General features: G+C 35.7%; 2 protein-coding genes across 2 annotated transcripts; one reads left to right on the top strand and one right to left on the bottom strand.

Moving 5' to 3' along the window:
* LOC129243769 (nuclear pore complex protein Nup75) lies at positions 1-3,114 on the top strand. The gene is made up of 10 exons (XM_054881063.1): positions 1-147; positions 220-933; positions 1,012-1,134; positions 1,206-1,555; positions 1,631-1,743; positions 1,806-1,910; positions 1,973-2,100; positions 2,156-2,346; positions 2,703-2,859; positions 2,927-3,114. Exons 1-10 carry the CDS (start codon positions 121-123, stop codon positions 3,050-3,052), a joined length of 2,034 nt encoding a protein of 677 aa, XP_054737038.1. The 5' UTR covers positions 1-120; the 3' UTR covers positions 3,053-3,114.
* On the bottom strand, positions 3,049-7,547 carry LOC129243770 (CTTNBP2 N-terminal-like protein). Its single transcript, XM_054881064.1, has 5 exons — positions 7,351-7,547; positions 6,449-7,277; positions 6,200-6,386; positions 5,997-6,139; positions 3,049-5,591 (listed from the first exon to the last, which is right to left on the bottom strand). Exons 2-5 carry the CDS (start codon positions 7,260-7,262, stop codon positions 4,912-4,914), a joined length of 1,824 nt encoding a protein of 607 aa, XP_054737039.1. The 5' UTR covers positions 7,263-7,277; positions 7,351-7,547; the 3' UTR covers positions 3,049-4,911.
* Between the last annotated feature and the right edge of the window lie 4,259 nt (positions 7,548-11,806).

The raw sequence follows: 11,806 nt of genomic DNA, 5'->3' as shown, positions 1-11,806 counted from the left end.
AGCGTCCAATATTTCCATCTCTATCTTCACAACTGCTTGTCAGAATTGATAGCGCGAAAATTGTTTCTAAATTCTGCCCGACATACGACAGTATTGGAAAATAAACAAATTTTATAAGCAATGGAGGAAGATCAGCCCGCTGCATTCGTAAGGATTTGTTTCTACGTATATCTTTATAACATAAATAATACACTTTAAATATGTTTGTCACGTTACCAGGCCATAGTTGACCCATTGTGCAGCCGATATGCAAACACGTTGACCGGCCAATTTGTGGTTGGCAGTAAAATAGCTTTAGCTGCTTATAGGCCTGTTACCAGCAACACGCGGGACGCTCCAACTGAGTTCGCTGGTAAGGATGACGTATTAATACATATGCTGCAGCCGGAATTTAACTTCGATGACCCCATACTTCGAAGTCTTATCGCAGAAGCCAATTCCACGTTCGTAGCGCTCCAAGCGCTTAAGAGACGGGGTTCAAAAGCAGAATATACCAAAATATCGCGTACTTATCGCAGCATAATACGCGCTTGCTTAGAAAAATTGCAAGATGCTGTAATAAGTGCAGACGAAGTTGATGATGCGGACGCACAGTCGAAGTATCAGCAGTACATTTCGATTTTTTATTCGATTGAATGTGTGTGGCATCTGAGCGAAATTTTATTTCTGGATCCAACTCCTTCTAATGCAGTGGTGCCTCAGCTTCTGGACTGGATTCGGTTTCATTTCCCAGCTGCCGAGCGTATGGCTACTGATCTGCTGCTGTTGGGTCGCGAAGCAAGTGACAGTGAAGATTATTGGCCGACTCTTAAGGGACTCATATTGCAAGGGCAAGTGGACGTTGCACGTGCCTTATTGCACCTACACCCACAAGCGGAAACTGCGCACTTTAAATTAACTGAGCAAATTCTTAAAGCAATGCCTGTATACAATGTAAGTGTTTTTTGTTGATGAAGTTATACAATTTCTTGGTAGAATTAATTAACTGCAAATATAATTATACCTTCTTAGGCTCACGGTGGCGTTTCCATTCAAAAGTTCCGATCACAATGGCAATACTGGCTTACTGACACTGAACGTAAAATTGCAGCAAATATACTTGCCATCGAACCGAACCTAGAAGAAATCGTACAGGTGTGTCAAACCACTGAAAGTTTAATTCATTGATATAAAGTTCCAACAATAACTTTATTATTTCCCCAAAGTTAGTGACTGGTGAAACTCAAATATGGAATGCGCAAATACAAGAAACAGAATATTGGTATGAGTTCCTGCCCGGTTACCTCTTCTTCACAAATCCTGCCTGCAAGCATTTCGAATTGGGCAACGCAGCCAACACGTGGCTGTCGCGTTGGGTGCGCGTTAAAGGAAACAACAGTAATGAATTGAAAATGAAGCACTTAGATCGAGTCATACTTAGTCTCATGGAGAACGACATGCATCAGGTGATACATGCAATACAGTTGATGGCCGATAATCAGTGGTTCGTGACGCATCTAATTGACTTGTTGTACAATTGTGGGCAGTTGCAGGTCGTTGGAGAAAATCAAGTAAAGTAAGAATGTCGGACAAAAAATTGTTAGTATTATATACACTTGCACATATATATTTTAATTTAAAATATTGCCAGTGAGTGTATAAAATTGAGAGAATCATTGCTTTATGATTTCGGAAGTTCTCTGATGACCCGTAACTCCTTGTGGCAATTAGGAATGGATTATCTCGATCATTGTGGTCAAGAAGGTAAGAAGGGTGCTGTACTTACACTATTTTTTTATTAATGTTTTTATTTTCCGAAATTTTAGGACAAGCTGCCTTGGCGATGCTCCTAACAAAAATACCCTTACATACCGAAAAACAAGCTTTGAAAATTATTGGCATTGCCCAAAAGAAAGGGTTTTTCGAAGCTGGTGCGACTAAAACTCTACCCTTTCTTTACTTCACTTAACTATTTTCATATTCTGCTTTCTAGAGCAAGAAATTTGCAAAATACAATCGAAGAAATCACTTAACGAGGAACGTTATGGGAACGCGTTAGAATGGGCAATCCGTTCAAAGGATACACTCTATGTAACTTCAATAGCAGATTTTCTGTTAAACGTAGGTTGAATTTCATTTCAAATGCGTATGTATCGTAATACAAAGTTATTTGCAGCACTATGCTAAAACTGGGGATATGCTTTGCCCGGATGCCATCGCAAACATTGGTGCCAAAATGTTCATCTCGCCACGTTTAGTGTTTTTAGTAAAATATTTTGATTTCTTTCAATTCTATCGCAAAAGGGACTTTCTGCCCGCTGCTGAGCTGTTGGTTAATTTACTAGAATCAAAAATTACACCAGAATAGTAAGTAAAAATTCGGAGTCGGCTTAAAACTGTAGGTCGCTTCACTTGTAAAACTACATCAAGACGCACGCCACAAATAGGAGGAGCTCGGCCAAACGCCCAAAAGGGTGTAAGCGCCAATTATATATATACATATATATTGTTCATAATTTTAACCAGCCAAGGGTATTAATCCTTAAACGCTCGCAGAACAGACGGATCTACGTAACCGGAACGACCTGGCTTTGTATCCGGACTGTGACTTCAGCACCATTCCCCGTATATGTACGGGGAATGTTTATGCTGCTACAAAAACAACAACAACACTTACCCCTTGAATGCCATTAATTATTTCAAACTTTTCTATTTCATTTTAGTTTCTGGCCTTCTTTACTTATTGACTCCATTCCTCTGCTCGAATCGAAGGATCCGAAAATACTCTCCAAAGAGACTTGCGCAATTTTACATCATTTAGAATCGGAGTTAGTGCCGCTAATTGATAAGAAGAAAAAACGCCTGGAAAAGTACCCCGATGTATGTTTTTAGTCCTTAAATTTTCAGTTGTATACATACATATTTAAAACTATCCTTTTATGTGTAGGAATCGGTCGAAATTCTGAAGGACTACCGCATAGAAAATATTGAGGAAATCATTAATTTACTGCGTTTGGCTTGTGCTCGCAATTTATCGCGCGCTATTATCATTGAAAATACAATTATGGGTTGAATACTAATAATCATTCAATATATTTATTGTTTAAAATTAAAACCTTAAATACAAACAGTTTGCGCACCTGTTTTAGTCACAAAAAATAATAAGTATGTATTTTTTCAATTGGCCTTTTGTGTCAGCAAAATTACATAAATGTTCATCTCTAATTATGCTTTTGGGGCTCTACGTAGGAAGGTTCAAGTCAAAAGCAGCTTAATTTGCCATTTTCAAAAATATGTAGCAAACGAATTAAATTTATGTAAAAAATATGCTTTGCTTTTTCTGTAGAAATTAAATATATCGGCGAGTAGACATTACTGTAGAATCGGAAATAATCTTAAAATAACTTAGAGAAACTACATTTTGTATAAAAATTATTACATATAACATTCATTATATTTCTATTCAAACTATAGGTTAATACAACAAAAGAGGTTTTAACGATCCACCTACTAAACTCCTACATGTATTGTAATTTTCACGCAATAGGTGAGGATATTTTAATATCATAATCCATTTTTTGTCATGCAAAGCTATACATATATTTAGCTGGTTTGCAAGTATGAGTAAATGTATGAATATATTTAATACTTTAGCGCCGTGACGCACTGCCTCATTAAATATTTTTTGCTGCCTTTTCTTTTTTCTTTTTATCAGTGAATCGAGAGGTTAATATATCTAATTGAGATTTTTTCAATGATATTTATATATAATACTAGAATTTTACACTTTTTCTGATAGCTATGTATTTTAAGTAACGCGTATGTATTAGTTGTTGATGATTATATAACTATGTATGTATATATGGCCTTGAATACATTTCAATTTTTTTCTTTGTCAGAGTATTTTTGCATTTACATGTACATAATTGCATTTTTTGTTTAAGATTAACGTTTTACATAACAGCAGAGTCAAAGGAAAGGAAGAGTCGTCCAAAACTTAGCTGCCAGATTACTCTTTGAGTAAATATTGTAAAGCAAATGTTTCTTGATCCAAATAAAAAAAAAAGTAAATTCGACAGCGAGCGTAATGGTTTTCTTTTTCTGTGCAATTTTTCTGTACCTTCAACTTATTAAGAAATTTATTAAACAAAAAAAAAAAAAAACAACATATCGACTAAGCCAACGCTCACTTAGGGTTTACTACATGCACATATCAATTTTTGCAGGAAGCATATCATAATCCAGAAAATTGGATAATTATGCAAAAAATACCGTCAGTTCTTTCCATTTCGGTAAACAAATTTGTAGCGGTACAAATTATTAGTATTAACAGCACATTAGAAAAAGTTGTGTTCTTATTTTTACTTAGGGAAGTACGGTAAATTGAGAATTTTCAAGTAGGGTTTCTCGATATTTTGGTTTTTTTGAATATGGCGCCCCTCCAACAAGCACGCGTACAAAAAACACTACGAAAAAAATCTGTCAACGTACAATCGACATGCTTTCCTCAGCTCTCCACTTTTCATACTTCAAACAGCATTTTCATTTAGTCCATAAATCTATACGGCGTACATATGTTGCAACATGTGGCAATTTTTAAAAAAATTAGCACAAGACCTGGTTGTCCACGCATGTTTATCCGCTCTTGCTTGTTAAGGAGTAAATTATTTTTTAAGGTTATGTTATTTTAATACTGTGTACCCTCGTATCATACCAAAATTTGTTTAGCAATGTGCAGCATAGTCATATCATTTACTTCATTTTCATTTAACTCGCCAGAGATTTGAATCTGTACTAATGCAGATTTGTATGTTCCGAATGTGTAGTTGCATATGTGAGGAATTTGTATACCTACATGTGGATTTTGTATTAAGTTGGAGTTTTACCGCTCGAATTCGGATTTTCTTTAGGAAATAGGTTACTATGGAATATTCAATTTAATTTTGCATTGGCAGAGCTTGCAGCTCCACCTACTGAAGTAGTTGCACCGACACTAACGCTGGCTGCACCGGCGCCAGTCACGGCAATCGAGCTCAGCCGCGACAGTGACGGCTCACGCTTCGGCGGTACAATCGGTTTATTGGGAGGTATAGGTGGTGGAGCACCACGTGCTCCAGCCGGTGGCACTGTAACAGGGGGGACTGCGATTGGTACCGGATGTGGAACCGTCACGGGCTGGTCCAGAGAATGGGATGCAGCGGCAGCAGCAGCCAAAGCTGCATATTTACCGCCTGGTGCTCGCTGTATGGTTGCTGTTGGCTGCATTTTCACAGGCGAAGGAGATGGTGGAGCACCAGAAACAATAGCGATGCTACCTGCTACTGCTCCAATTGTTAGATTATTCGCGATTGACGTAATAGGTGCTGCGGTTGTTGCGCTGTCAGGGATAATATTACACGTACTGGCTAATGCTACTGTTGACAGTGGAACAGCAGTAGCAACTGACTGTGCCACTGCTGTAGAAGGCAGTGTGGTTCCTACACTGCTGCGCAACGTCTGCCCAGGCGCTCGCGCAATACCAGTAGTAGGGCCAGATACGGGTACACTTGTCACAGTTGCAGTTGGTTGCACGATTTTTGCAATGTTTACCATTGGTGTGGCACATGCGTCATCTGAAAATAAGAATTATGTTAGTTTACTTCTATTCATGTATAAAATGGTTAACAATTATGTAGTCGGAATATAAAACGATTCAGTTGTCTTTAACTAATATGTGAAAGGTTCTAAATAATAATACTAATTAGTAATTTGGATTGTGTTAATGTTTTGCTCAAGTTTTTAAATGAAAGATTTAATGTTACCTTAAATATTGTTAATCAAAATAATGCCTTGTTTTGTAAAGTAATAAAATTGTATTAAATTAAGTCACCTTTATAAATTGGGTGGGGAAACATAGTTTGATTTTTAAATAGAAAGTTAGAAGAGCTTAGCAAAATATTTCCCCTTGAAATAAAAATCATTCTTCAATTAAAATTATGTAAATATACAATTGAGCATGCATTAATTTGCACCCATACCACTGAGGGTTCTGGCTTTAGCACCGGCCACAAGTTGGCCGCTTACACCTGCCGCCACACTTTGTTGTAGCAATTGTTGTTGTTTTTTTATAGCCTCGTTCTCAGCCCGCAGCATAGATATTTCTTGCTCCAGTTCCTTCACACTGTAAATGTACTCATTGTTAACAATGTTATCGTTATCGGTATGCCTAAAAGGTTGTTACCGCGCCTCCTCCTTCGCAATGTTCAATTTCAGGGACTTGCGCTCATTCTCGAAAGCTGCAGACTGTTTTTCCAATTCCTCCTCCATACGTAAAGACTTTTTACTCTCTTCTTCGAGGCCCTCGGCAATAGTGTCCGAGCGTTGTTTCTCCTCTGCTAATATTTGTGCCAAATCCTCCGAGCGCTTACCTAAAGAGTGTAATAAAGTTTAACTATTTCAGAATCATAAAATATTTTTACACGAGACAAACCCTCTTCAATATACTTCATAAGGATCTTTTTGCGTTCCGCTATAAGCAATAATACAATCTGTTTTTGACGGTTACGTTCGTAGTCTAATGTTTCTTGTAATTTTTTCATTTCTTTCTCCATTTTCTTTAACTGTGCACGTTCTTCTTCCAGTTCTTGGCGTAACTTAGTTCGTTCTAGTTCTAAGCCATAGGTGATATCATCTCCCTGAGCTGTATCATGCTCATGCTTGCGCTTTTCTTCCTCCAGTTCCTGCAGCATTCTCTGATTGTTCTCCAATGATTCTGTGAGTATATTTACCATACGCAAATGTGTAGCCCGCTGCTTACTAACCATTTGGTACTGTTGCTCCATTTGCTGCTCGATTATTTGCCGAACTTCCATTTCAGCTTGAGCCGCTTGAGTTGATGATTCGCGCGATATCATATTGCCGGCCAGCGCAATTTTATCTCGAAATATTGCCGCATAAGGATCATTCGGCTGCACCCGCTTTGTACGAAGCTGAGTTATATATTGTTTGACTCGTTCGTTCCGTAAAGCAGCGATAACTACGTCGCGTGCCTGAAGCTCACCCTCCAAGAAATAAAGCATTTTTACTAGTTCGCTGTGGGGTATTTCGCTCCTTCCTGACGTCTGTCCAGGCTTTTGGCCTACACCCGGTTTCATGGTCTGAAATTCATGTGTGGCGTTTATGGTGGCACTATTGCTACTGCAGGCACCACCACTACCAGCTAACCCATTGTCTACAAGCTTTTCCACGAAACGGGCCGTTCCGCTATTTTCTGCTGCAAAAGGATCGACCAAATTTTGTTCCATTTCCTCTTGTAAACACTTTAAATATAAAAACAATTTTAATTAAATAGTGCTTACATACCAGTTGTACCTCTAACTTATTTGTACATACATAATTTTCCACTTTTTAGTTTCTACTTAAGATAGTTTCTAAAGGAGTAACTAAAATTCCATTTTAGACTACCACCAATCAATTCAATTATTTATATTCACAGCTAATTACTTATAGTACTAATCATCGAATTTCTCTTAAAATTTTCCGATTTTTTCAATTTTCCTTGTTGTCATTTTTATCTCCTTGTGTACCCAATGAAGTAATAAAATGTCAGAAGGATTGGTGTAGACAAGTGACATGAGCAGAGCTGCATGGAAGCATGAAAGAAATATATACATTAGGGGTATTCACTCCTCTTACTTTTCGTACTATAAGGAGTTCGAAATTCTGAAACTAGCTCTTTTTACACTAGCCATAATAATACGTTCACATATAAGTATATGATCTACTTTTTTTTAAAAAGCGCGATTTCCTATACAAAGTTTCTCTCCCAAAATCTGAGATTATAAAATAATCCTAGATAATAACAATACTTTTTCACATACAACCCCGTATTTTCTGAGTTATTGATAATTATTATTACGAATGTGAGGAGAAACATCAAAATAAAAACTAAATGAAATGGACGCCGGCAAAGAAAACAGGTCTGTAAACATAATTCTAATAAATTTTTTATTAAATATTATTAGTTATGAGGTAATTAAGAGGTTATCTGTAAAGTCAGTTTACTGACGATTGTTTAACGTGACAACGTCATAAGAAAATACTGATGGAATGGTTGCATTTTTAATTTTATTTGTTTGATAGATATTTTGTATAGATATAGAGAAGGAGGTAAATGGAATCGTAATGGAATTAATCAAGTTAAGAATACTACAGTAGCTCTTCTCAAATGCAAACATCTTCACAACTTCCGAAAAAATGGAGAAAGGATAACGGAAATTTTTAATATGCATTTTCGGAAGAATTTCGGGCGCCCAACCAAACGGTTGCCCGATAAATCCAAGAATTGAAGGAAGATAGTAGAGACTCCCTGCAAAATAAGAGGGAACAGAATGCAACTCTCGAATAAATTTTAGAGGCCTTCAAAGAAAATATGTTAGATAGTGGAAGTTCCGATCACCTTCAAAATTAATACAATTTTATGAAAACCACACCAAAAACAAAAAAATAAAGATTTTAAAAGAATAGTTTGAAAAAATGTGATAAATTAATTATTTTTATTTTAAATTTACAGAATACGAATTTTAAGTTTACAGATAAATTGTTAGTACTTTAAGTAGGTTTAATTAATTTAATAATAAAAAAATGAATTTAAAAAGAAAAATGTGAAATAAATGAAATTTAAAAGGAAGATAAAAACGAAGCGATTGATTCTCTAATGTGTTCTACGCTTAAGTTGTGGTTTTGTACGTCGGTTCTGGTTGCTCTCGTTGATTTGCGAATTCGAAGTTCGTTTGGCTCTGGATCCATTTGTAGATAATGCTATCATTACGTTCGTTTACAAAATTGTGCAAAACACAGCAACATTTTATTAATGACATTGCATTTTTCATGTCATTTTCAATGCCTTTACCAATTCTTCTAAACCTTGCTTTCAAGTGACCGAAAGCATTCTCTAATACCTTCTAGACTTGGAAAGTTAGTAATTAAAAATCTTTCCGCTCTATCCGGCCGTTGAGTTTTAAAGATAAGGCTTCATTAGAAACTCTGTAAAGCGAAACGTTGAGTCTCCTAGCACAACGACTGGAACATTTGCACCAAAAATTGATTTCGTATTCTCGCTGAGAAGAGGTCGCATACGGATTTCCTCCAACTGTTTATTACTAGCAGCCAATTGCGTAGTTAAATTAACTATTCCTGCTCCTTGTCTTTTCTTCATATCATTAATATTTAAACAAACCAAAAACTCCACAATATTCCACCAAAATAATTTCTATGAAGAAAAGCCTCTCAAAGCAGTATTGACAGCTTATTGTCAAGTTTGCAGGTGATCTGCCATATGTGAACGGGTAGATTAATTTGGTGGATTTATAGGCGATTAATGCATATGTGAACTTATTTTAACTTAAAAAAATATCAGTCCTTTAAAAATAATTAATCACAAGGCAAACAAGTTGGAAAACATATTTGTATTCGATAGCGCCGTAGAATGATTTTACGTTTTTAGTAAACCGTCAATTTCTTTCCAAGTATAACTTGGGGCTTACACGGGACAGTTTTATAAAATCAATGTCAGCATTCACACTTTTTACTAGACATTCACAATTCTTTCACTGTCTAGAGTTTTTTAAAGACAGTAAATTTGGCAAATGATTTGGCATAACTGACCATTTCGGCAGCGTTATTCTATTTTAATTTGAAGATTTTGGTAAGTGTTATTAAAATATTATAATCTACGCTTGGAAGTCAGAGCAAGTAATTTTTACGAAACGAGCGAACGGCGGTTGCTTAAATGTGAATTGCCTTTATAACTGTCTAGTCGCCTTTCTCTTGTTTGACAGGTAATATATACCTTAAATTGTATTCAGAGCATTACCTTGGGTAGACCCGAGGTAAAGCCAATTGATTCACAGTCTAATTTTAAAATAATTGGAAAAATTCTTGAATGAAAACTTTGTGTGAACAATACACCGGGATTCATTGGAAACGGCTGATCGTAAGTGATTTTATTTCACGATATTTGAGAAATCCCGTGAAACCCTGTAAGCTGAGTGCTCTCTCACCACACAGTGTTGCCAAGCAGTAAATTTCGAAATCATTTACAAAATAAACTTAGAAAAATTATAACTTGTATTAAAATAACTTAAAAACATTGTTGAATAATGTTAATTATAGATAAATGAACTATTTGGATTTGTTGGTTTTTAACTTTGGTTTATTAAACGATGAAAAATTGTAACTGTTAAGGCGGATGCGTGACAAAGTGTGTAAGCAAAAGCAAAAATATCAATGGCAACATTGTGTGGAAACAACCAAACACATACACACACAAACCGATTTATTGTGTAAATATGTAATTAAAAGAACGCAGTCGTATCAGCTGACAGGGGATTGCGTTTACGTCGTTCACTATGCATTATGCATTATGCTGAAAACAGTGAACACCGCACGGAATCCCTTACCGCAGTCCCTTACCGTGCACAAAAACTCACCCCGAGTACAATTGATGTGTGGCCAGTTTCAGAGATAGCATATTTCGTGCTATATATAGTAGCAGAAGTATTACATTTGCCCGAGTGAATAAAAAGGTAATTTTTAGAAAATCTATCATTCTTGCATTCAACAACCGTTGTCGACTCCATGCACTACCACCTCACTTGTTTTGAGAGAAATATTACAAATTTTTCAAAGAAATTCACAGGAGATGTTCATTTCGTCCTTATTTTGCTAAAACTAGCACCAACACTATTCAGTTAATAATAGTTTTTAAGTTATTTGTTGATAAAATTTGTCTTTTACCTTCACCAAATTTTGATAGAATAAGTGCACTTATCATATTTATTTTAATAAATATTGAAACTATATTAACATACACACACGTTTTTAACTCTTTTTATTGATATATACCATAAATTAACAATTTAAATTACTTTTATAACTTCCAAACACTTGACGCGCCAGCTAAATTTACAATAACTGAAAAGCATGGCTGAATGGAGTGCTGCCAGAAGCAAAAAATAAAAAAAAATAATAGAATGCGATTGAAAACGAAGCAACATAGGAACATAATTTCCACACACTCTTTTCTGTTAGAATAATGAGGGAATGGGGGTTTACAACCTCTAAGGTGTATTTATTGAGTTCATAAATATATATAAATACAATATCGATATGATTTTCGAAATACAGTTCCGCTTCACGTAAAACTCCTATGTGCAGCGGAAACGGTGTTGCACTATTAAGGGTGATTTTTTTGAAGTGCGGCCGAAGGCCGCCTACGCAGAAGAAAGTTTTACGCAAAAATACTGTGGACAGCATAGACGGTCTAGTATCCGCCTATTTTATTTATTTATTTTTTTAAGCGCCTTCGAAGGCCGCCTACGCAGAAAGGAGTTTTACACAAAAACACTAAATTTTCATCCTACTCGAATTTCTCCTATCGTACCTACTGAGAATGCATCCCTGCATCTTCGAAAAACGGTAATTTTTACTTTCATTTTGTTTTGCATTTTCGTGTTTTCCATTTACCGTTGCCATTTAAAACGCGTTGAAAGTTTTCGATTAAGTGATTAACATTATATTTAATAATACAAAATGAGTCAAGTGGAAGCAGGTAATTTATTTCTTATAAAACATATATATATTGTATTATTGACAACCCAGTCGAACTCTCACATCTGACTGTTTTGTCAAAAATTTGTATACAAGCAAATTAACCCTTTGTGATGCATATACCATTTTTGCTAAAGCTCGAGATTAGCTCAAATGTAAGTGTCTATAAATATGAAAATAATTAAAATTATCTCTAAATCAGTTTCGTTTTAGTAATTGTTGGATTTCGTTTTAATAT

Source organism: Anastrepha obliqua, chromosome 4 (genome assembly GCF_027943255.1).
Source record: "Anastrepha obliqua isolate idAnaObli1 chromosome 4, idAnaObli1_1.0, whole genome shotgun sequence".
Lineage (NCBI taxonomy): Eukaryota > Metazoa > Arthropoda > Insecta > Diptera > Tephritidae > Anastrepha > Anastrepha obliqua.
The sequence above is the reverse complement of the archived record's forward strand: the minus strand, read 5'-3'. Positions and strand labels throughout refer to the sequence as shown.